At 38.8% G+C, this 26,355-nt stretch overlaps 1 protein-coding gene across 1 annotated transcript in view; it reads right to left on the minus strand.

The window, feature by feature from the left end:
• LOC102296393 (exostosin-1) overlaps positions 1-26,355 on the minus strand; it is a gene marked incomplete at its 5' end in the record, with an annotated part of 62,590 nt that overhangs the window by 30,427 nt on the left and 5,808 nt on the right. Inside the window, 5 exons of the mRNA XM_005950412.2 lie at positions 5,911-6,006; positions 6,971-7,089; positions 12,332-12,464; positions 15,758-15,877; positions 23,770-23,877. Of these exons, the coding sequence (XP_005950474.2) occupies positions 5,911-6,006; positions 6,971-7,089; positions 12,332-12,464; positions 15,758-15,877; positions 23,770-23,877 (576 nt within the window). The remainder of the gene's footprint in view (positions 1-5,910; positions 6,007-6,970; positions 7,090-12,331; positions 12,465-15,757; positions 15,878-23,769; positions 23,878-26,355) is intronic.

A 26,355-nucleotide genomic window follows, 5' to 3' on the forward strand; every position in this document is an offset into this window, starting at 1 on the left:
GCAGTCTCCACTGTGCAGGCCAGTCAAGTTGTTCAACACTAGAATTCATTCTTCTGTCTCCTTGGACCTGGCTTTGTGCACTGGTGTGGTCAGTGTTGGTCAATGTTGTGGTCATACCAGAAACGAAACCTTTGACTTTCAAAGTCAAAATAGCCTGAAATATTGTCCTTGTAAGGCACAACTGTTACTTTGAAAGCAGGCGTTCTCCTTTTAGTGTTTCACTTTTTCAAGTCTTGCTACCGCTTGTCAGTTAGTGAATGAGTGTAAATAAATCGGACTCTTCCATGTAAACAATGGGCCACTGTGGCAATCATAAGGAGGTTTTTGGTGCAGCACTTTCTTTGCAACTAATCTTACCCAACTACAGCCAGTAACTTCCAGCAAAAACTTGCCAACTGGTCAAGAAATACATATTTTTTCCATAGTAACCATAGTTTCCCAGTTGGTTGTTGACCAGTCCCAAATCTATGAGGGTCTACTTAAATTTAATTAAAATGAGCTCATTTAAGTATGAGAACTTCTCAGAAATAATCCAGTAAATTAAAGAGTCGTTTGAATACTTACTGAAAGGTGACTCTGAACGTAATTGAGAAAAAATAACACTGAAGGTAAGCGCAGGACAGAGGTTGAGGATAGAGAGAGAGAGACTGAAGGAGAGAGGGGAAGTAAAAGCTTGTAGATGGAGTGCATCCACTCAGCATTACAGAGTAGATACACTCATAACCAACAGCAAATTACTCTGCTGCTGTGCTCTGCTGAGGCAAATGACAAACTTTCTCTCTCTCTATGTGTGTGTGTGTGTGTATTGTTGCTACAGAGGGAGCAAACACAGCGTGCACTTGGAAGGAAATACTGTGAAGAGCATCTGTCTGGGCTGCATGACAATATACCACATGTCTAATTATAGGACCACACATACACATGGTCGCTGAGATGCGTTTTACTGTCACCAGCGGAGACATTGTTCTTTCATTTCAAGAGGGAGACGTTTACATGAAAACAAACAGAAGCAATTAGACGACTAAGAGATTGACATAGAGAGAGAAACATGCTGGCATGTATGGAGGCTTCATTTAGTAAGTGAGTATCTGACTGAGTGCATTTTAAGAAGCTCAGTTGGTTAAAGTATTTAGAAAATGTGACATTTTTCTTCTGTTTATTAAATATACCGTAACAGCTATGAGTTTTTACAGCATGTATATGTAGATAAAGGCAGAGTACAACCCAGTAATATTGCAAATGAGAACAAACGAAACAAAGTCACACTCTTGGCTTTGCTCTAATATCTAACAATCAAAGCTCACACTGCTTCAAATTTATCATTAAGAGTCTATTTAAACTTGAAATAGCACTGGATTAGAATTTAGTTGACAAAGGAAAAGAGCATTATACATCATTCCCTCCCTCTGCTGCATGATCATAGGACTTCAGGTAGGATTAAATGAAAATATACTCAATATCTGCTTTTAATTAAACCTAGAACTTGGTGTGGAAAACAGATATAATGAGGTTCATTCATGTTTCTCTTTTTTTTCCATTCCAAGGACATTACAGTGGTGTTAATGAGAGAAGGGAGACCTTTTTCACTCTTTCTTTACATATTTTATCCTTCTAATCAAGTGATTAAAGCAGGCTACATATAAAAGACAGACTTAGACTGACATCACCTACCCCGTCTTTAACTGATGACGTATGAACCCTGCTTCCAGGTCCAAACTGCTCTGTGTTTATTAAAGGTGTTGTGTTTTTAACGTTTTAATGTTTTGTATCTTGTTCTGTTACATCTGAACAAGCCCCTAAAAACAGTGATCACTGTCGGCCTCTTTCGGTTTTTATTACCACTGTTCATTTTGAAGCTCGGTTTTTAAAACCTTACGTGTAACTACAGCCCAGCCCATGCAGCAGTATATTAATGACTAACCTCATACTGTGGATGGATTATCTCAGTTGTTCTCCTGACTGAAGTTTTGTCCGTTTACAGCATCCTGCCATGAAATTGCATTTGTCCCTAACCGTTGGGAACCCTCACGTTAACTTTTATCAAGTGGAAAAAGGTTAACGTTCACCCTCCAGCTTCACTGTGTTTATGTTATTCTAACATAGCTGTGTCGCTAGTGATCACGTAGCAAATCATTATATACCAGCTAGCCAAACTTCAGTAACCCTACAAAAGTCACTGCTGTTTAGTTTTCTGTCTTCGTTTATGTTGGAAGTGATAGCAGAGCTGTACATTTAAAAATTTCAGAAATCTCTCAGTCAGAACATGGTATATTATGATAAACTAGTGAGCTAACTCCCTGCTAACTTCAAACTCTATTAAATTTAATAAATTCTTTTTTCGTGGCTGCCTGGATGTTAAAGTTAATTGTTACACCTGGTAAAGCAGCAATGCTGATCGTTTTATTAAAGATGAAAGACTTTAGACAGTTTGAAACTCTCAGTGATGCCACAGAGTTTGTTTGACTTTGGGACCTGAAGCGGAGTTTGGACCCAACACAGGCAGCTGTAGCCGTCTGCTGAAAGGAGTCAGTGAACTGGAGCTGAGCAGACACTGTGTTTGTGCTGTTGGCACTTTTTGGAGCATTTTAATGGCATTGCCTGAAAAATGATATGGGTTGCTGTTTGCTACAGTCTGTTTAACAAGTTTGTGTTTCATTTTTCGTGTTTGAAAATGTAATATTTTGTCAGTCTGTTATTTAGTACTAATTAGCAGGTAGTTGTTTCTGTGTTTTTACCCATATGCCAATGTTGAGGCTTCAAAATGCAGATTCACAAACCAACATTACAATGTCACAGTGGCAATACTCATTTTTTACATGTTTTACAGGGCTATGAGGCTTTAAACAAGGGACTTGTAATTAATATGGACCCAATAAATGTGGCAGGATTTGATTTAACACTATGTCAACCCAGCCTAAAAACTACAATCTACAATTACATCATTTTGGGTTTGATATTTTTAGATTAAGAGTCCCAGTCTCTGATTACAGTTCAGAACAAAAAGCTTGAAAGCTTGAAAAGAAAGCGACTCGAGTTTTTCTAGGTTTTGAAGCTCCATGAGACGTCTTCACATTCTTCAGCTCTTGGGTGGTCCGCTGGGGTTTATTATGTGTGAATATCCCTCAGTTGTTCCAGAACTGAAGAAGCACAAACAAAATAAAACAAACAAACAAAACAAACCCACTCTGAAAACATGTGGCGTGCTTTAAAACACAATGCAACCACATGCTTATTTATTTCCAATCAAAACTATAACTTTTTCTTAATTTTAAACAAGTGCTGTGAGTGCCAAAGCAAAATCGATATAAACGAACAGTGTGTCTGAGGTTGTTTTTCTTCCACAACAGGAAGAAATGCAATAATTTTATACCAAGCGATATATCTTATCGCTTTCCTGTTGTTCAACAAGGAAATGAGTGAGTTTTTAACACTACCAGATGTGAAGAAACTAGCAGGACATAATCAGGACCAAAGAGACATCCACACATTCTTGTAGGAGTGTAAATCAGCAACAATAACTGAAAACATCTGTGATGTAAATCAGGGTCTTTAAAACCCATCTGACTAAACCAAGTCTTTAATGCATTATTATTAGTAGTAGTATATGTAGTGTGAGAAAGACTGCTTGCTTTAGTGTTAGGAGCAGCAGTCTTATGGTCACTAATAATGGTGATATGTAGTCATTTCATACTCGCTGTAGGGTAGATGGTTGGTGTATTTCAGCTTCACTGAGCCATAATCCTGACCCACTCTTGTATTTATTTTGCTGTTAATATAATAACAATATATAAGACTGAGAACATCTGGCATCCCCAGAGGTATTTTGCTGCATTTACTGAATCATTAATCATGGACCGAGACTCTAAACAGAGCAAAATTCCTCGCTGCAAAACACTAAACACATATTAAAGATTCATTTTTTAAAATCAGAGACTATTGTTGCAATGAGAGTGTATTTGGTCTACAGCAACGTTTAGGTAATGGTTCTAAAGTTCTCCAATGATTCCAGCAGAACATTCCATCGTTAACCATACAGGGGTAGAATTATCTTATGATTTGTGGTGATAAAGTTTTTCATTCATTTAAAAGTGAATGATATCTTTTCCAAGAATCTTCATCATCTTAAAGATGTCAAAGAAGCTCCTTTAAGCAATTATTTTGGTGTTCCTCCACCTCCAAAGAAATGTCAGAAGGAGTCCGAACCACAAAAGAAGCGCATATTCTCAGAAAAGTGGTTGCAGGAGGTGAGCTGGCTTCAAACAAATGATGAACGCACAGAGATCTTGTGCAGAATATGCCGTGAAAATCCCACTCTAGCAGACAAAAGCAGTGTCTTTTATATGTCTGTGAAGGTTCTCAGTCATCCAGGTCATCGCAGTCAAAGGAGCTTGCAAAGAAAAGCGTCTGGACTTCTTTAAGTTGCTTAAAGACGTTTCACCTCTCATCCGAGAAGCTTCTTAAGTTCTAAGGTCAAGGCGTTCTGGGCATGCGGTACAGTGTAGCGAGGAATGCCCAGACCTCTACATGCATGGCACAACACAGAAGAGCCACCTCCACGGGACAAGACTCAGCAGTCCATCTGCATCTTAAGGATAAAGGTCACACTTTCGAGGATGCCAATGTTCACATTTTGGACAGAGAGGACAGATGGTTTGAAAGAGGAGCGAAAGAAGCCATCTATGTCCACTGTGAGCGACCATCTTTGAACAGAGGCGGTGGTTTACGACACCAACTGTCTGCCATCTATAATCCAGTTTTGAGTTCCCTCCCCAGACGCCTTAACGCCCACTCACATCCTGGGCCATCTGACCTCAGGAAATCACATGATTAGGTGGGGCCAGGTTTCACAATGAACATACCTGAAACTCTGGCTGATTGGGACCCACGCCCAGTTTCACACCTTGGCTCATGTGATTAGAGGATCATCAGGGGGTCCTTTTGTCCCTCTTTAGGGGGATACTCCCACTAGGTTTCAATCTGGGACTCCCCACCATTTGACCTTAGAACTGAAGAAGCTTCTCGGATGAGAGGTGAAACGTAACTTAAAGAAGTCCAGGCGCTTTTCTTTGCAAGCTCCTTTGACAGTGCCTTTTATATGTACGCAAACGCGCGTTGAAACTTCTTATCTGGTGCACGTCTTTTATTTTGACAGCACATGCGCACCTGCGGACCACTTATGTGCACTCCTGTTTATTAATCATAAAAGATTACTGACAGTTATGCCTCACAGGCCAAGAACCTATTGAACACCCTCCAGCAATCTCCAGTCAATATGAAAATGTGTTCCTCAACTGGCTGGTGGCTGTTGGATGATACTGGCTGTGGCTGGGTAAAAAAAAATAGGTGCTAAATTAAAAGCCATCTTGTAACTGCTTTGGCTGCGTTACTTTGAAGAGAAACGGTCTGGGATTGCTTTTTTTTTTTTACCTCTCACTATCGCTGGGTGAGGAGGTAGCGAGTGCTTGCAGACAGTGTCAGCATCTTCCATGTAATCTGCTTATGACCACAGTCATTGCAAGGAGGTTTCAAGTTCGGCGCCATTAACTTCTTTGCAATGAATTTCACCTAGTGACCGCCAGCAATCTCCAGCCATCACTCAGCAACCACCAGGTGACTATATTTTCCTTAAACTTCATAAAACTGGTATAAAATGTGCAAAATATATAAAACAGTGTAAGTTTACAGCATCTAATCCTATAGCTGTATGATATTCTCATTCATGTTATTGTTATTTATGTTTTTTTGTGTGTTATTGTTTTCCATCTTCCTCTAAAACAGCTCCCAGAACATCAGCTGAGTGTTTCAGTCGCTTTCATATCTGGCGTGCCCCTAAGCAGGTCAGTTTTTAAAGTTTTTAAATTTAAATCTATTTTAATACATAATGGATGTAAAAAAGTCAACAGCCATTACCTTGGTCTGTCCTTCAATGACAGTGAGAGGCACACTGGTGGAGGGCCACTTGTTTCTAGGAGGTAAAGGCTTGTCGCAGTTCCATAAAACCACAATCTGTGTGGGGAAAGAACATGGTGTCCATTAATATTATACAAGCCCAAACATTGTTGTGAATAGGCTTCTCCACAGAAGGTTTTGAATGAGCTGATATTCCTCATAATGAAATGTCCATCCTATTTTTCAAGAAGCAAAGACCAGCCAGGGTCTTCTGCTTTACAGAGAACCCTCGCTAAAGAATACCTTATTATCAGAGTGAGTACATATATAATCTTTAGTGCCAGAATACAAAAAATGTTCTTTTTCCATTAGCCTGTGAGTGCGTGAACTGTGTTAGTCATCACCGAGTTTGTTTCAAAAGCTATTGCACTTTCCGTATATTTACATGTACATGAATATTTATAGTAAAGCTTAATTCAACATATTTCATAAAAAAAAATCCACATTATATAAGAGACTGCTTATGCAACAGACCTTTAGTCCTCAGGTATTACTCTAGTGCCTTTTTCTAGTACTTTTTATAACATGTGTAGAATAATAAAGCTTGTTTAAAAGCTTTCTAGATAAATTACGGCAGTCAAGAAGACTTGTGTGAAGATTTAAAGCAAATTATCAAAAAACAAACATTATATTTGGTATGTTATTTGAAAAAGGAGCAGAAACTGGAATATAAAACCTACAATAATCACTTATCTACTTTCTCATTTTTTAGACCTTTTTTTAAAAAAAAATTTTTTTGATTTTCTTACTGTTATATGAGGAAAACATAACGAAGGAATGGAAACGTAGGAATGAGACAAAAGAAAAGGGAAATAAGGAGGGAGGAGATATGGAGAGACAAGGTTATAGAAGAAACACATTGATAACATAAACATCAACTGTCAAGTGAAACATTTTAGATCACTGAGAATTAACACCTCCTGACACTGTTTGCATTTCACTGCATATATGTGAAACCATTCTTTCATCTTTTTCCTGAACGGCAGCAGAAATCACAGCAAAGTTCAGACACATATCCCACCTGTGCACAGAACTTGGACTTGGCTACAGCGATGATGAGCTTCACCACAGGGGATATCTGGGACTGCAGAGGAGTTACCATATGGATCACAGTGGTGAACTGCTGCGATGGGCTCTTACCTGCACAAACATACCCATACTTCACAAACAGCTGTCATGTGTAAACTGCATTTAGGCTCTTAAAACAACAACAACAACACAAAAAAACCCAAAACACAGATTTGTGCAGATGTAGCTCTCCATAAAGCTCCATCACGGTTAACTGGACACAGAGTGCTTCACGCTGCACCCGTCATCCATCTTTGTGACAGCATATATACCCCCTGGTTCAGATGGCTGACCATGAGTAAACATGTCTAATCCAAGAGTGAACAGTTTGCTTTGAGTCATTTGCAATTGAGTAAAAGTACTCAATTGCAAATGATGCTGATTTGTTTCTATAATGGGTATTTCTGTTTCTACAACACTTGTTAGATACTCTCTTGCATTTTACCAAAACAAACAAATGAACCAAACAGAACAAAAAGAGAAGCAGCAAAGCAGAATGAATTGAGGCTTCTTTGACAAATGGTATTCAGAAAAGAGTGGGATGGGAAGAGTTGTAATTTTGAGAACCTTATTCTCCCTGTGGCAAACCTGTGTCAGAAAAATGTATTGATATAATAAAACACGAGCTTCTTAATACATCTTCTGTTTCAAAATAGATTGATCTATTATTGTCAAATATTACAGGATTTAATTCACATTAATGTTATTAAGATGGCTGAGAATATAGAAAACATACACTGTTTTTGCACTGTAAACTTTGCTGCATTCATAATCACTGCAAACATTATCTGACTAATATTAAATCGTTCCACAAGGCTTTCATGGGGCAAGAAATGATCAGAAATATCACACAAACAGCAACAAATTGTAGTCTGTGTAAATACTGATGGTGATTTTCTTCTTCTTAATCTGATTAGCAAATAAATTGTGTAAACTGTGAATATTTGGCAGCTGTGAGCTGTGTAATTAGTCTAAATACCCTAATAATCTCACAACAGCACTTTGTAATACACTCTAGTATGCGAGGACGCATTCTAATCAACTGGCCATTTATAATTATTACATTATTATAAATTATTATAAATTAATGTTTCATAATTGAACATATGAAACAAAGAGGTTCATAATGAAGAAAAATAAAAATATAACATTAAAGTTCTGTGAAAAGCAGAGGTTCCAGGAAACACTAGCTAATACAACCTCAATTCCAAAAAGGCTGAATAACAAAATGCAATGGTTTGTCATAAACACACATTTTGACATTTTCACAATAAACAGTGTTATAGAAATGCATTTGCTTCCTTCCTGATTTCTTTTTGTGTGTGTATATTTCTCACACTTTCACATTTGGAATCGTCAAGCAAATTTAAGGCAAGATGACCTACGTATGATAGTTTTTAAACAATTTGATCTATAAAGGAAAAAGATTGTTTAAACCTACCTCGCCCGGGTGAAAACCTAATTGGCCCCCAAACATAATAACAACTTGTGCTGCTCTTGGCAGGAAGGACTGCAATTAAGCATTTGCGATAACTGTCAGTGAGTCCTCTACATGTATTTTTGTCTACTCTAAGATGCTCTTTTTATACCCCATCATGTTACTGACTTGTTGCCAATAAACCTAATTAGAATCACAATGTTCCTCCTGCTCTTTCTTTTTAGTATCACTTCCTATTCCAGCCTTTCCAGCTCTAATTTTAACTTTTTTGAAGTTGTTATATTTTACAAAGATTCTCATCCTCTGTTTTGCAATTCAAAATAATGGAATCCATCCATCAGTACTTATGCATGAGACATCTATAATTTAGCTTTTATTTAAGGTCATTTCAATAAGTTCCAATAACATTATTTGACAGAGTGAAAATCTTCCATCATTTTAAAGGTACTGGGTGTTAACATAGATTTTTGTTCTCTTTTACATGTTTAGCATGTTTACCAAGTGATCACATGGAATTTATTTGCTGTCGTTTCCTTCACTTCAAGAAGACCAAAAACTCTAAATTGCAGCAAAACTGCTTCTATTCTATTTTTACACACTGCCAGAAAGTAATTACAAAAAGTTAGATATCCCATGTGAGCAGCTAAAATGAGGATTGCAAAAATCTATAATAGATAAATGGGCAGGTAGATGTGGAAACACACACACAGAAACACTGAACACTCAGAGCAGCCAAAGAAGGCCAGGACTGCAGGCACATGGCATGGCAAGTGTTGGGTGCATTTGGGAATAGGGGAAAACACTTCCTCATGGATAAGTGCAGCCAGAGTGCTCTTTAGTGTTGCTCTATCCATCTCTCTGACACTGGGCCCCCTGACCAGCCATCTCAGGTGGGCTTAGTGGTATTTATGGAAGCATGAGCTCTGCCCTTGTGGGGGTCACATAAATAGGGTTAAACCTTCTGTTTCTTGAAAATAGCTAAGCCATGTTAATTTCTGTTAAACGGCATGTTTCCGTTTTTTTTAGTATCAAAACCCTGTAAACATTGAAACATTCAGTCATAGAACAGAATGGAAGCTCTCTGAAATCAGATCATAAGGGGACATAAAGGACCTTACTCAAGTCTGAAGTTGAGAAGTTAACTTTGGAGGGATTTTGTAATTCTTAACAAATAATCAATTTCATAAAACAAGATAAGATGCAGTTAATTGCCTAGATGGATAGATTTGTTCTGGGTTCAAAAGCTGCAGATGCATACTACATAGAAAAAGAATAAAATAGAATACAATAAATTAACATGTACACAATTCAGCTCTCACACAATGCAAGATTTTACACCAAATATAATAATAATATTATTTCATGATTTAATATTAAACATGAAATTTAAAATTGTAGGTGTAGGTACAGTATATGCATAATTCATAGAGGCAGACTAGCATCCTTGATGTGCTTTTGTTGTCTTTTTAAGACCAAGACTTTTAAAAAAAATTGGTGAAATTTTCTTTTTAACTATTGCAATAAAGTCTATACTGGGATTTCGTCAATGATGCCAAGTTGATTAAAGAAAAGGAAACAGAAGAAGAAGTGGCCAGAGATGCATAGGAGGAAACAATGGTACTTAATGGCCAGTCTTACTGCAGCATTACTGCAGTTCTAGCAAGGTAACAGCTTAGGATATCAGAAGCGTTTCTGTTTACATTGTGGACAATATGGATTTAACGCAGAAGGAGAAATCTACTGTTATGACTGTGACAAGAATCTGACAGAGTTTTTAGTCTAGTAAAGAGGCATTGCACTGATCATTGGACTAAATGCTCTTAAAATGGCATGCATGGCAGCTGTGCGACCAATCTGCGCAGCACTGATAGCAAGGTCAAAATCTGATACTGACGCCTTGCCATAGTCCAAAAGTGAGCACACATATCTTAAACTTCTTGAAACACAAATAGCAAATAGTCCTAAATACACTACGGTCTAGTGTTACTTGGAAAAATCAGAGCCTTGAGCCAGGAGTTTTACGCAACCAGTACCTTAGTGGTGTCTTGAGAGCAACTTTGCAACTCAGTTCTCATCTAGTACACTGGGACTAACTGACTTTGACAAAGCATTTGCTGATTTCAACTATATGTATAATTTAAAAGACAGAAAATCAGCATACATCAAATTTTCTCCCATCTTTAGTCACACTTTTATACTGACATGTCCTGCAAGCCGATCTGAAACTCAACACCATTAAAAAAAACTACAAATGTCAAACGAGCTATAAAATAGATGCTATATATTGGAACAGTATTGCTCTGATACATCAATTTCTAGAATATTAACACAACCTTCTTTTGTTTAAATAATTTGAAGAAGCTGCAGAGCACAGATGACTGGACTCCTTTTCACACACTAAAATAAAACTGTAACTTGAGGCATCTGATCGCGATGTCTTACTTGTCCCAAGGCCGCTATGTATTGACATTAAGCCAAACTTTTTTAAACTATCAGGCCCAAGTTGCAACAGCTTTGCCATGAAAACTTATAGGAAGGTATCAGAGTGAGACCGTCTTATACACGGCGCTGACGAAAAGCTATTCCCCCAGCAGCAGCGCCGGTGATGGCGGCAGCAAAAATAGTGATTTACTGCAGAGGTGTAAACAAAACTGCTCCATCTTTGGTTCTCTTCTCTCTTCCTTCTAACCCTTGTGTCCACAATTCCTCAGAGAAAGACAAACATCGATCTGAGTTACAGCCTCAGACTACTGAGAGTCTCTCTGGTCTGCACACCCACATAAACATGCACATATAGAAGCCTTATTTCTTTCCCTGCAGCTTCAAGTTTCTGAACTATGCCCCAACAGGAGTCTTGCAAAATTTAACGTATACATTTTAAAAACAATATTGCAGATTTTTATTACAGCTGCCGTTGTTAACCACTTATCTGACCTGTCATAAGTCATGCTGCTTGTACATTCACTGTTTTAGGCTCTATAGACAGCAGTTTCTTGCACAGTTTAGGCAGCCAATGAAGTCCAAGTTGACTGGATTTGAAATTTGTTGGCAAACACATCCTCATTTTACAATTTTTTTACTCAGTGATATGGTCATTGTGTTCAGAGGCGAGAACTTTCAGAAAAACACAGGAATTGTCACAGAAACTTCTCTGTCACTGATCAAGGCTTTATGATACTGACAGCATCTGTTGAGCCTTCCTGGCTGTCAGTGACAATTCTGATATTTCCCTGAAAGAAAAGGGAATGTTTTGGATTCCAACAAAAAAGAAAATGTGGCCACGTAATCGTTGTTTGCATGATGTGTCCTCCAGCTGTTAATATGATTGTGCCAAGGAGAACACTTAATGAAAACAAATAACAGAAAAACTGCGGCCATGCATCACAGCCCGGATTCAGTAATTATCATATATGTATCAAACTTGAGTTTATTGTCTGTGTCACAGGAAGTGGCATGCAATAAACTGAGTGACCTTTAGGCACCTTGAGACATTCAAGGGTATTTGTTTAAATCCTGTAAATCGCGAGCTGGATCTGCAGCAAACCTGACTTTTCCCCAGCACATGCACCACACTGTGGTTCATGTTTTGTGCCTCCTCTGACAAAATGTACTCATCACTACTGAGCAGAAACACCCCACAACCCTTCTTGTTTTGAGGAAACCACACAGGTCAGGAACAGTGCACAGCCCTCATCAAAGTTGCTGTGATCCTGACCTGCTTATTTCTCCAACGTGGTAAATCTAAGTGATCCTTCTCTTATTGGCAAGTACACTGCATTCCAGTTATTCACCTGTGCTGCAGCTAAGTCATAAAACAACAACCTATACCATCTGTGCTACACTGAAATTACTCTTACGGAAAGCTTATGTACTCACCCAGTAGAGCATAGTAAAAAGGAAACTGGGCGGCGTCAGTTGAGTACTGAGGGAGTGCATACAGACCACCAGGTAGGGAATTCCACAACAAACGGTTTCTGGATATAAGGGAGTCCACGCGGTCCTGGATGATCTGGATGAAGCAGAGAGGTAAAGCAGAAAGGAGGATGTGAAAAAGAAGAAAAAGATCAGGGAAACTTGTATTTTTTTTTTCAGTCAAACTGAAAAATCAATTGCCTGAAATTGCCCCCTTAACTCCGCCACCTAACAACAGACATGTACTAATATTTGAAACTTAAAATGACAGCTTTTTAGGTTATGTTAGGTGCTTTGAGAGGTCTCGAAGAGAGGAACATCTTTGCAGACCCAAGACACTTCATCCTGTGGAGCAACTCAATCCCAACATCAGCAGTCCATTAGTGAGTTAGCTAACACGATCCATCTGTCTTGTTACCGGAGGTTGGGTGAGCTGGTTGAATGTTGTGACAGTGAGCCAAGAGGATGTAATGCAAGAGTAATGGAGCTGTTGATCCTAGCCAATTGGTTGGTTGCTACTAAAAATTGTATTTATTTATTTTTGCAAATTATATAGTGACATAAAAATCCTTGAATTTCATTTCGGGTTGTTTCTTCATAAATGGCATATGAGCTGTCTATATTTTTGACTTTTACATGCATATTTTAAATTTTTTGCATGACTAATAATGGACTATAAACCATTCAAAAGTAGAGATATACCTAAGTAGTTTTGACTTATTGTGAAACTTAAAAAACACATTTTTAATTTAAAAAACAAACAAACTTTTTAATCATATTTCTTTGTATTTAGATCAAAACAGTGGAGGACACAGGGAAGGGGAATTGACACTTACATCCAGCTCTTAACAGCCACACACACACACACACACACACACACATATATGCCTACACACCCACCTCCTTACACCAACTGTCAGGCTCGCAGTATGTGGGACACTACGGTTATCAGCCACGCTTCATTTCACCCATTTAGCCTGGTGGCATGCTGGCTCTGACTTTTTAGCACATCTGGCCAACAGTATACAGCTGTCAGCGGTCTCCTGTCTAATTTCATACCCTGCTAGCACTGGGCATTTGGTGGAATTACCAAGGTCTTGTTTGTGCTCAAAAAAAAAAATGCTGCAATTTGAGGACACTTTGTATTATTAAGGTAAACATGAAGGCAAACATAAATTATAGTTGTAGGGCTTGGTGATGAAATTATCAGTCATTTTACAAATACATGGGTCCTTATTCCTGGTGTTTGATAGATGGCATTGATGCAAACATTTTAATATACACGGCATTAAATTGGCTCAAACAGACAAATGTGTGACGTTATTACAGGCATGAGATCTTTCATTTCAATTGCATATGCCGTACTTTCAGTTCACTGTATCATTTTTCTACTTTACATATGCATATGAAGTAGAAAATTATACACATAACAGGAGGCAAATTCTGAAAGCAAAAGTTGGAAAATAATAAGGAAAATAAAAAGGTACTTTTAAGTACAAGGTAGTAGCTGTTTGAAACTCTTCAGGGATGGTTAGGCGTGCTTCATATTTTGAAAGTTTTGAAAGTTGATACCTTAATTGCTCATTTGTGCAATCAAAGCATTCAACTGAGCTATAGAATTAAAAAGGGAGTCATTATTTTATGACTAATAACAGAAAATAACTGTGCCAGCATTAAAAATTAATGGCTTTTCGGTCTGTTAAACTTTCTTTCTATTTGTACAAATTCAAAGAGGTAAGATATAAAATCAATAAGAATGATAAAGCCAATTTTCTTAGTCTTAATAAAGCCTAAATATGTGCAAAAAGATCTACCTGTATACCTGTGCTTCAAACTTACTTTGTGAAAAAGAATGGAGATTCCACCTTTAAACTTGCATTCAGTGTAACTTCAGCAATTAAATCAGACAACAAACTGGCCTACACAACAACCACAGTCCTCACCTAGTAATAATATTTTTACACACATTAAAAAAAATTAAGTCGAAAAAGTTAGTCTTTCTTTGTTGGTGTAATGATTGTAATAATAGTATTTATGTTATCGCTATGATGATAATTGTGATAATTATGATATTAGTATTCATGGTGGACGTGATAAATTAAAACAAACTGTGGGCTTTAGAAAGATCATAGCAATCATACTGATGTTTATGTAATGATACCTATGATTCTTCTGCTGATGTTGGTGATAAAAAGGATTATTATCCTCTGTGTCTGTGTTCAGAGATGATACAAAGCGCAAATGGTCCCTGAGGTCTGAATCGAGGTTGTAAGGAAATGAATTTCTTTTAAAACAAAAAAAAGAAAAAGAAAAAAAGGAAGACTAGGATGGCTTTTGTGGTACATGGCAATGACACAGGTTCATTTCTGTACATCAGCTGGTTAGGTCATTTAATGAGCCAGCCTGTGGGTTTCTAGCCTTGAGAGCGGGCATGAACGCCCACTCACATACTGCAGCCTCTTAAACCTGTAGGCTGCCAGACAGCATGGTCCTCCTTCACACTTGGTGCTTCACAACTGGCACTTCACGACGCCTATGTTTTCATTTCAGGCAACAAAATGCTGGTTTCCATCTTCAATATTTCTTTTCTTTTCTCAAAGATTGTCAGGTTAGGTTAAAATAAAACCTGAACTCCATGTAACGTTTTCTAGGTTAACCTTGCTGAATAGTCCACCAGAGATTTTATGAGCACTTTTCACACATAGCAAGAGGTTTTCTTTTCTGTTTGTCACTGATTAGAACTGATAAGTCACACACAATCTAGACTACCATTAGATACAGAAGGACTCCTGCTAAATATATGTAACTGTAACAAGTCTGATGACAGTGAAGAAAATGAACATTAAGTACTAGCTGGTGCCAAATCAAAGGGAAAGAGGGGCAGTAGCTTTGAGAGTTGAAAAAAGGATAAGTTCTATATAAAAATGTTATATGCCAATGGTGTATCAGCGGCTTTCTCACATGATGCTAAGGGTTTATTGCAGAAAAACACAGTTTTATGAAGAAAAAACAACAACAAAAAGTCAAACTGTAACCCTGATCTCAAAACAAACTTTGAGCATGCCAAATCACCCCCAGTAACTTTGATATACCTTCACTGAGTGTTTGAACACTGCATTGCCGAGCTGCTTCTGAGTGGAAATGTATGAATATGGAGCAGAAAAAGTACTGCAAAAGAGAGGGCACATTCAGCTAACCTTCTTTGGATAAAAAAAAAAATACTGACAACTGGAGAAAGAAATCTTTCAAAAGTTTGTCTTTGGGAGGTGATGCATAGCCAGCGGCAATGTATAGTACAGAACAAGCTATAGCAGTTTGACTGACTAAATGCAACTCTCCTGATGAAAATAAATCCACAACTCCCATTAAGACAATGTTTTGCAAGCTTACCTCAAGAGTTGTTAAGACTATTTTGGCTATGGAGGAGAAGTAGGCGTCCCAGAGGAACTGAGTTTGCTGGCGGAGAGCCAAGATCCTGTCATGGCCCACGGACCGGGTAATGGAGGGAACCTGTGGAAAAAATAGACAAAGAAGATCAAGATGACAGTGAGACAGATTATATTATGCTAGATTTTTAAACAATGCTGAGTGAAAGATGAGAATCGGCGGAAGGCAAATAGGGTAGAGGAAGCATAAATAATTTGTGGACATGCAGAAAAGATTAAGGGAGATTTTCCCCTCAAGACTCTTCCACCACATCTTACTTTGTACTCACCTCCATTGATAGTGTTTCAACTAAACCACCTGCTATTCAGCTCCAGTTCTGTATTCACCTGAGAGTTAATTCATCTAAGTGTATGCTTGGAATATATATATATATATATATATATATATGTACTTTTTTATATAGATGAGTTTGATGAGCTCTCCAAAGCTAAAAGATATTTAAGCTTTAGTTTAGAATTACACAAAACAGTTAATCAGCTTATCATAGATGTTACATTACCTCAACAACTTATTGATCATTGTTAATTTATTTTTTCCTGGAACAGAAATGAAGGGGAATGAAAAAGCCAAGTGCCAGCAACCGTTGCTGATAGCTAAAACCCATAAGAACAGCCCATGATCTCACTGGTCCCAGCACACACTAACATACAAAACATGAGCAGCTGGCTTGTGAATTGCCTGAGTGGCACCTTTAGGGAGAGACAGTGAAAGCCTAAAATTAAGGAACACCATGATCCTGACTTGGGAGCTAAACAACCGGATATCCCAGGGAGATGGTGCAGGATGTTGTCTTGATGTCCAGCTTGGAAAACAACAAAGTACTACAAGATGAGATCAGACATAACCATACATGCTCCATTGAGCTTGACAATAAAACAGTCAAGGGAATATTCCAGCCAGTGTTTCTAAAGACCCTCATCGGCCCTTAAGAGATGGGGGCGTATTTGAAGCCCAAGAACTGTTTGGTGTTTCGGCCCCATGGACAAGAAATCTCCCGTCAATAAACATTAGAGTGCCAACTGGTTAGACTTGGCCAATGAAAAGGCCACTATAATGTGGGGAAATAATGAGCGATGGTGATAATCAGTTTTCCCGAAACACTCGTCATTTTCCATGAGGGTGTTGAGGATTTTTATTTAAAAGAGTCCCAAGCCACTTGGCTCTATCGGTCATGCTTTGACCAGGGAGCTCTCATCTTACAGTGATCTGTGAAGCCTAACGAGGCGACTCCGACTGACAGTCATCCTGTCTGGAATTTCTTCAACTGATATTTGTCACTGAAATATACCAATTTCCACATGCATTATGTGTCCAATAATATCTTCATCCCCTCTGCGTCAAGGCGAAATGATCCCTTCATTCATTTAAATGAGACCACTGAATTGACAGGAGTGCTGATACAGTGGGTGTTGGCAAAAAAACAAACTGTGGGGCTGACAAGCAAAAACACTAAAAGATAATATAATTGAATGAATTGAAAAAGTAAACGTGTACATTCTATATCATGCTAATACTTTTGAGTTTTCATCCATTTCTTTCCATTTATTGTTTGGATTTAAACAGGTTTCATTTTTGCCTGGGTTTCTTTGGTTTACTGTACTATTGATTTTTGCATGCTTCATTTTGCTAAAAATGATATATTCAGTTTACTTTGCAACAAAAGTTGCAATTGTTTGCCTTTGAAACTGCATTGCTGGGCTGTCCAATTAGCCTTCACACCCATATTCATATTTTTTAAACTGGTCTTATTAAATTGCTTTTATGTCATATGACTACAGTGATGCTGCTTGCATTTTAATTTATCTATTTTTTTTATGCTTCGCTCTTTTCACACAAGAATAATAAATAAACACGACTGGATTTCATCTCTGACAGCCCTGAAAATATTTTGGGTAGCGACAGATTTACCAAGCAGGGTGAATTAGTGTGAGGCTGCACTCACAAGACTGCATTGATAGTAGTGGTTTGCAGTCAACTGCCTCCTACAACCCTTAGTAAATATTTTTTGTATGATTCATTTAAATGCTTTCCTCCCATAATTTTGCTCTCTGAAATCGAAGGATCTGCAAATACATGCTGTATGCAAGGCCAGCTGCAAAAATAGCTGTGTCCATGCTTACCACTGTGCTTCTACAGTAAGTACAGATAACACAAGTATTTTTTTTTTAATGCTTGGACAGAGCATTAGTAAATCTGGCCCACAGAGTGATGACAAAATTGCATCAAAAATGAAAGAGTCACAGATTATGTGGCAGAGTGTTGATAATTAAGGGTAAAAACCAAAAAAAGCACTCACAGTACAGAGGGGCTCTGTTGCTTATCCACTTTATAACAAAATTGTATTCTAATTGCTTTTTCATTTACTTTTAAAAGATATTTATTTCACATTTGTGTGATCTGAAAACCCCACATTAATCATGAACTCAGGAAAAGCGGTTGCGCCGGTGTTGACGTCACTGGGATCTGCCTACAGCAGCACAAGCTTTAATTGTTCAGCTCTCTGAGGTGGAATATAAACAACACCAATCAAATCAGCCCCATTCTCTTTCCCTCGATTGACTCTAATAGTGTTTATGTTTCTCAGCAGGGGGGCGTTTTGTGTGTGTGTGTGTGTGTGTGTGCGTTGTGTATTTCCCCTCTCCATGGAGAGAACAGAAACTCTACATATTAAACAGCCAGGTATTGCTGTGCTCAGTGATGTAATTGAAAGTAATGAGATTCAACTCTCTCAGCAGGTGTTACAGCTTCAGTGTTGCATGAGTTCCTGTGTGTGTGTGCGCGTGTGTATTTGTGTGTGTACACGCGCATGCACATGTGTAGGTAGTTTCTAGTGAACGAAAAAAAAAAAGGGAAAAAAAAGGGAGAAACCAATTAGGGCAAGCATACGGAATTTCTTTACCAACCAAAAACTAAAATATATTCTGGTTAAATATTTCACTGATTATCGCCTTCTTTATAGATGTTGTCATCTGGACCAAAACAATTAAATGAATAAATTCTGGATGTTTTAATGCTTCTTAAAGGTGTTAAGCTGACCGTTGAATAAACCACAGAACCCGAGGCTAAAGAATCCTTTCTGATATCTACTTTCCAGAAAATGATTTTATTCTTGCCACTCTGCCGACTGCCTCAGTGCTGAAAGAAAGAAATGAAACGCCTTCAAGGTGTCCTCAACATCTATAAATGTGTGTTGAATGAAAAGCGGAAACAACCTGTATTGCTGTATCCCTTTTAAATTAATTCATTAATGTTTATTTATGTAACATTATATTAAACTGCTCAACTGGTGTTTATTTAAAACTGACAGGAAATATGCAGATGACTTTATTTCCTCTAAAAAAAATGAGTTCCTGTCTTTTATCAGGAATTTGGATGACATAGATGATTTTCTGGAAAAGAAAGGTGGTTTTTGAACCACCACGATGTATACAGTTAGGTCCGTGACAATGACAAAGTTTTTGTAGTTTTATTTCTGAGTGATATATTTGCACTGGATCTTTCAATATGAGGAGAAACTGACATAAGTAAAGGGGGCAACTATTTGCCTGAAAAAACCTTTTGGCTCTCGGAGGAGGCGGACGCACTTTTTCTCCTCTCCCTTATCTTCCCTGCTTAGTTCTTATGTCCTTGTCTAGTCTCGTGTTTTTTGTATTACTTTTCCCTGGAACACACTCTCACAGTCTGTTTCTAAAACCTAAAGAGAATTATGGATTTGATCAACTGGTCTCTGAATGCTATTGACACCCTTTTCTCAAGGAGAAGTCTGGGAGGGACTTTCCCTGCCGGATACACGATGGACGGGTGGCAGAAATGGAGGATCGTGTGCCTGGCGGGACTGTCGATCGAGGACGCTGAAGATATCTACCTATTCGGAACCATGATAAGAGGGTTCTTGCTGATCGGAGCTGGCTTGACCCTGACTTATCAGAGAATTAAGAAAGGGGAACCGGCTGTTCAAACCCCCCCCCAAGGCTGCCCGCTGGGATTGAAACGATGGTACGAGCCGCGACTTCTCAGAACGGGCTCAATGAAAGCAGCATGGTTAAGACCTTGGAGACGCTTACAGCTGCCGTGAATACTCAGAATAACACCTCTGAGCGTATATTGGGTTACATCAAGGAGAGGCCTGCTCAGAATAACACCTTTGAGCGAAAGTTGGATTACATCGTAGAACAGCTCACTGCAGTCGTGAGGTTTCAGAATCTGCTCTCTGAGCAAAAGAATGACAACACCACGGAACTGCAGGTTGATAACATCATGGAGAAACTTGCGGGTCTCCAACGGTAGATTGAGAGACCAGTGTCGGAGTGTTAAAGAACAGCTTTGAAATTCTCATGAGTTGTCGCAAAGAAAAATTACCATCATAATCCGGCTACCCCTTCGGCGCCAGCTGTGGGCTCAAGGCTGGAGCCGAACAAAAACTCCCTGATCACGACTGTGTTGAGTCTGTTCCTTCCCATTCCATGCAAGGCCACCTGGGTTGGCTGGAAGACTGTTTACTTAGCCTGGCAGGGCGAAGGACACTGTCTCAGCTGAACTATGGACACGCACACACATACATATACTGATACTGATAAGCACTCACTGACGCATCACCCTCCCTACCCCGGATCCAACGCCACCTCCAACCCTTACCTCCCCTCTGATGTGGACATCGGGTCAGCTGGAGGCGCAGTCGAATATTGCAGCGGTACCAGATCAGATGTACACACTGGAACACTTTCCCATGTTGCTTGTCTGTGTTTATTGTGCTATGGTGTGTTGATATCTGTGCATTCCTGTATTATCCTTCTGTATTACACATTTCGATGTTTTTTTTCCTCGCTACCTAGCGTGACCTGTCTCCCCAATGTGATGTTTGTATTGTATGTACAATACAAACATCACAAGGTCTGTCATCTCGGTTGTGGGCAAAAGACCTGCAACTGACAAATAAAGCCTATCTCATCTCATCTCAAAATAAACCTATAAGAGAGATTGCAAAATATGTAAGATTGGTTCAGTCGACCATCTATGACATTCTTAAGAAGAATGAATGCAGTGAAGCTCAGCGACACCAAAAGGCCCGCAAGCTCACAGAAAACAACTAAAGTGCATGATGACAGAATAGTTTGAAAGAAAAAAGGTTGATAATTGTAAAGGTCTACAAACAAGAGATGCCTTGTAAAGATATGGTTTACAACAAAGTGCAAAAATCTGATAACAAGAATTGAAAAGGACCACATTAGATTTACCAACAAATAAATAAATAATCATTAGATAGATGAAACCAAGGTTTACCTGTATCAGAATCATGAGAAGAGAAAAATATGAAAAATGAGAGGAACGGCTGAGGATCTGAAGCAAACATCATTTGTCAAACATGGTGGAGGCAGTACAAATGAAGAAAACACTTTGGGAAGGCACTTACTGCATCCAAGTATTAAATGTCTTATGTATGTCTTATGGTCACTGATTCAGTCTCTTCCCTTCCTACCTTTGATTCTGTGCTTAGCGTGGCAGCAAAACAACAAGAACCACCGATTTGGTGAACAACGAAGAGAAACAACCCAACCTTCCCCAGTTTGAAATGTTAAAATGTGCCTCAGGTTGCATGATGCTTGTTCTGAAGTGACATGTATGTGACAGTCCCTTTATATGCCACTGTGGTTCATCACTCATGCATTTCATCTATTATCCTGAAAGTCTTGGAAATTAGCTGTGTTTATACCTGCCCCTGTCATTTCCTCACATGTCTGCATTAAAGCAAGGGAAATTAATCGAAAAATGTTTGCTTTGTTTGGATCAGTAATGAATGTGAACACCCTCAGTGTCGGAGGCTATGTCAAAACAAATCTCTCACTTCACACATTATCTTAACCAACAATTAGCATGCCTTTGCATGATGGTTTTATTTTAAGCAAATAAACCAAATAACAAAACCTCTGACAAGATTAGTGCACTATTGTGAGTCTCAGTAATGCTTAATAAGGAAAAAAGCTTGGTATGTTTCATCTAAAAGCCACGTTTTTTTAAGATGGCCTGTCTGCTATTGTGTGTTTCACATAGAAAAACCACAAACACACTAATTAAAAGCAAAAAGCCTACACATGCTTACTTCTGGACTTGCTGTCCAGGTGGTGGTACAGGTCACTGAGGCAACACATGGTAACACAGAGTTATTACAGTAAGTAAATATCACAAGCTCTACCCACCGCTGTAATGAAAGAGAACAGAAGGTGATCCAATTGTCGAATCATCTATTTTAGATAAAAATAGTTCAGAGCGTAGGTGTGAGTGTCTGTGCATGTCACTGCTGTCATAAAGCATATGATTTTAAAAAAGCCACATGATTGCAATGAGATTTTTAAATTTGGTACATATCGATGATGTGCTGACAGGTCACACTTTTATCAACACTTTTTCGCATCCATAACCTAACAATCACCATTTGATTACACAGACACCAAGTGCCAGATGCTATATTTCCACATTATATTTCTATTTGGACTTCTCTGGAAAAAGTCTCTGAAGCAAAAATGATTCACTGCACTATCATGGAGGCGGCATGATGGCGCAGTGGTTAGCACTGAGATCTCATAGCAAGACGTTTTGGGGTTTAAACTGGCTGATCAGTCCTGTGTGGAGCTTGCACATTCTCCTTGCGCTTCTCTTGGTTTTTGATGGCTTTCTTCCACAGTCCAAAGACATATATGTTGGCATACTTACAGCAGGTCAACTGCAGATCCTAAATGAGCTGTAGGTGTAAAAAGCACAATGTGTTCAGGGTGTTGCCACATTTACCGGCTCCAGCCTCTGTGTGAACCTAATTGGATTAGTTACTAGGAAAATGGATAGAGCTTTGGTTTTATATTCAAAAGCTCACAGTCAAATTAAATTCATTTAAAATTACAGCATTTCGCTTTATACTTTATGTCATCCATGCCTGTGAATTGTGAGTGAAATGACAGCCATTTGAATTAATTTAGAGAAAATATACTCAATGAGAAAAAAGCTTTTTCCATGAAGTTTAGTGTAAAGAACGGATTAATCAGAGGCCCCTCAGAGGCAGGACCTTCCACAGCTGTCGGAGCAGGAAGCAATAGCAGGTTACCTTTGCTAACAAGTTCTTAATGAATACACATTAGTAGGCCACTGGTATGGGATTGTAGGAGGCTGCAGATGCAGGCAAGAATAAGTCAGTTTAAGGCTTTAAAATAAGCAATAAAATCCTGAAATCTATTCTACAAGTCACAGATAGCAAGTCATTAAAAAGGCTATTTGATAAACAGTATCACAAACAGACACTTGATCTTTGAGGAATATTAAGTGCATACTTAGGATCTATTTAGTTTTTGACATGACTGCGTGCCCACTTGCAGGTAAGCCTTTCAGAGAGGCAGGAGTGTGTTGAGGAAATATTACACATTTTGTCAGTTTCTTCCAGGCTTCTCAAACTGAATACATGATTTGCATAAAAGTGCCTAAACTGAAATCAAGCTGATTAAACTCATATGGCAGCTTTGTTTGGCAAAGTCAGCCTATTCATGCTTCAGGGCCACAAATCTGTTTCCACGCATTTCTGATCTATGCATTGTGCTTGAAGTTTGAATCAGCCCCAGCTGGATTCTTATGGGTTCCCATGGGGATTCTGAGCCAGAGAGGACAATTATAACTGGGAAGATGGTGGCATTTCACCATCCAGACACTGAATTAGCCGATGCTGAAAGGGCACCGTTTATCTTTTGTTGGTGTAAAGTGCAAGGAAAGTTTGTCCTCTTTATCCAGGTTACATGGTGGTGGCTGTTGCTAACTTTGAGCCATTTACATATTTATATGTAAAAAAAATTATATATATATAATATGTATAATTTTTTTCTTCTGCATCTGTTCATACTATTGCTGGAAAACTCATACATCTGCTGAAGATCTAATTTCATTTCCCCATCATTTAATTTTCCAGTGTTTTACAGTACCTGTAATAGCAGCCTCTCATCGCCAATGATGGCAGCTTTCCTCCAGTCAATTACTTCAGAGAAGGGAAGCTCCCAGCCATTACTTAGAATAACTGGAATACATGCAGCCTGTGAGGAAATACAAATGAAAAATTAAAAACAAACATGAAGAAAGAGGCACTACAAGCAGAGGCCATTCTATTTTGAGCTGAAGTGGAAAATAAGTCAGAAATTTACTGTTGTTAACTTTGTGGGCAACCATGGGACTCCTAGCGTAGCTTAAATAACACTCTCTCACACACATTTGCAAATTGGATTTGTAGAAAGATATCAGCTGAGCAAACAAGGGGTGTGACATTAATTCACATTAAAGTTTTTGGGTGTGATTGTGAACTTGTCCAGTTGTTCACCTCAGCAGGGCTGTCCTCCCTGTAAGAAATAGGTTAAATAAAGGCTAAAGAAAACATTAACTTGAAACTGTTTACAAGATTTAGTAGATAAAGTGAAGGAGAAAAATCACAGTGATGCATAAAGTGTAAGCAGAATTTTAAAGTAGAGCACTGGGATGGATCAGCTTTTGGTCTTTTTTTTGTAAGGCATTTATCTTCTTTGGTAGTTTCCCTTTAATGAGACACTTTCAACACGTTCCAAATAAGTCTTTCAGAAACAAATGGAGTTGCCAAAAAGATTAAGGACAAAATAAACTGTATTTATTTATTTTTGCTGTATGCCTCAATATTTAGAGGGTTCATTTGTGTGACTTGATTCATAGGGAGCTGATTTCATTTCCCACAGGAGCTCTGTGCGTTGCTCTAAATTCATTTTATGAATAAGAATAACTTTATTAATCCCCAAAGGGAAATTGCTTTGTAACAGTTGTTCAAAATTGTGGAAGTTGTAAAATTATACAACTTCAGCAGAAAGAAAATAAATTTTACAACTAGATGGAACGAAGGACCTCCCATGACGTTCGCTGGAGCAGTTAGTCATTCTCAAAACGGTTCATCGTTCGTGTTTAATCGATGAGAGTTGATTGTGCACTCCTCTGCACTATTAAACTGTGTTTAAATGGAAGATACTCTATTTTCTGGCTAATTTGTTTCATTTCACATATTTTATGCATCATTTAAAGGCGTGTGGAGTTGTTTTATTATATTCTCTGCTAAGATTATTATAACAGCTTGAACAACTTTGCTTCACATGTTAGAAAGCAGTTCTAGAAAGCAGGTCTAGGCTCTTTAGACGCCGATCCATGACTGAAAATACATGGTATTGTGCGTTTTCCTATTCAGGTATGCTTGGGATCACTGTTTCCAGACATACTTTTTTGTCATCATAATTTCATTAATTTTAGCATGATCCCCAACACCAGTGGCTGAAATGCAGAACCTCCAGCACATTTTATAGATAGCTGTAGACACTGCTTTACCTGCTCCCTGACGATTTGAACCACATATTTCACATTTCAATTACTCCGAATACTTTTTGTCACTGATATGTAGAGTAGATGGACCAACTGAAGGGCTGGATGCATCTCTCGGGTCCTGCATCAGATCTTTTCTGTTTTTATTTTCTTTTTCTTGCTAGTATAAAAAGGCCTAACGATACAATTTAAAACGAGTTCTTTGCTAAGTTGCCTGTTACGTTTAGACCAAACCTGCTTAGCTGCCTTTTTTAATGCTTTAAGCATGTTTTTGCTTGTTAAGGGGCTTAACAAGCTAAAAACAAATTCCTACAAAAGTAGTCAGGTATAAGGCGATGTTTAGCACTGTTGCCTAACAGCAAGAAGGTTCCTGATTGTCAGGGTCCTGGGACTGGGCGACCCAGGACCCCTGGGCAGTCATGGACCTGTGTTATTGTTGTATATTTTGGTGTTGCTTCCCCTTCTCTGTGCTTGTGTATGTGTGTGTGTGTGTGGGTGGCTGAGCACTTGTTTATAGGCGGCGTCAGGCCTGGAGGGTGTGGGCCTGCAAGGGGACTGGCCACACCCGAAGCCACACACCTGCTGCTGATCAGGCCTCGTCGGGGGAGCTACTTAAGAGAGTCTTGGAGCTCCCACCGACGCGGGATCATTGCTTGGGACTCCACGTTAGTTACCCAGTTTAGGTTTTGGTCGTGTAGTGTATGCCTGCCATTGTCCAGTGTCCTGACTGCTGCCGCTATTGTTTCCCGCAGGAGGAGCGTGGAAGGTTTAAGGAGCAGCGAGCACCGGGATTGCAGACACGGGAGCAGAGAACACTTGGAGGACACGACACGGGAGTCTGGGGAAAAACACGGGGATTTATTGTTGTTTGATATCACCCTCTGTAAATAAACGCACTGCTTGAACTTTGAGCTCTGCGCCTGGGTCCTCCTTCCCCACACCCCCACGGTCTGCCAGCCAGACCGTGACACTGATCTTAATCTTTTTGTTTGGTGTCTGTGCCTGTGTAGGTTTTTCTCGAGGTACTACAGCTTCCTCTCCTAGTCCAAAATCGTGCTTGCTAGGTCTAATGAGTGGCTCTAAATTGGCAATTGATGTGAGGTAGAAGAAGCACTTCAAGCTTACATGGTAAAATGTTGCATGAATGTACATTTAAGTCTGGCCGGCTTATTTAAATAATAATA

This window comes from Haplochromis burtoni, unplaced genomic scaffold, assembly GCF_018398535.1.
Source record: "Haplochromis burtoni strain Fernald_Lab_line unplaced genomic scaffold, NCSU_Asbu1 Contig_93, whole genome shotgun sequence".
NCBI classification, from domain to species: Eukaryota; Metazoa; Chordata; class Actinopteri; order Cichliformes; family Cichlidae; genus Haplochromis; species Haplochromis burtoni.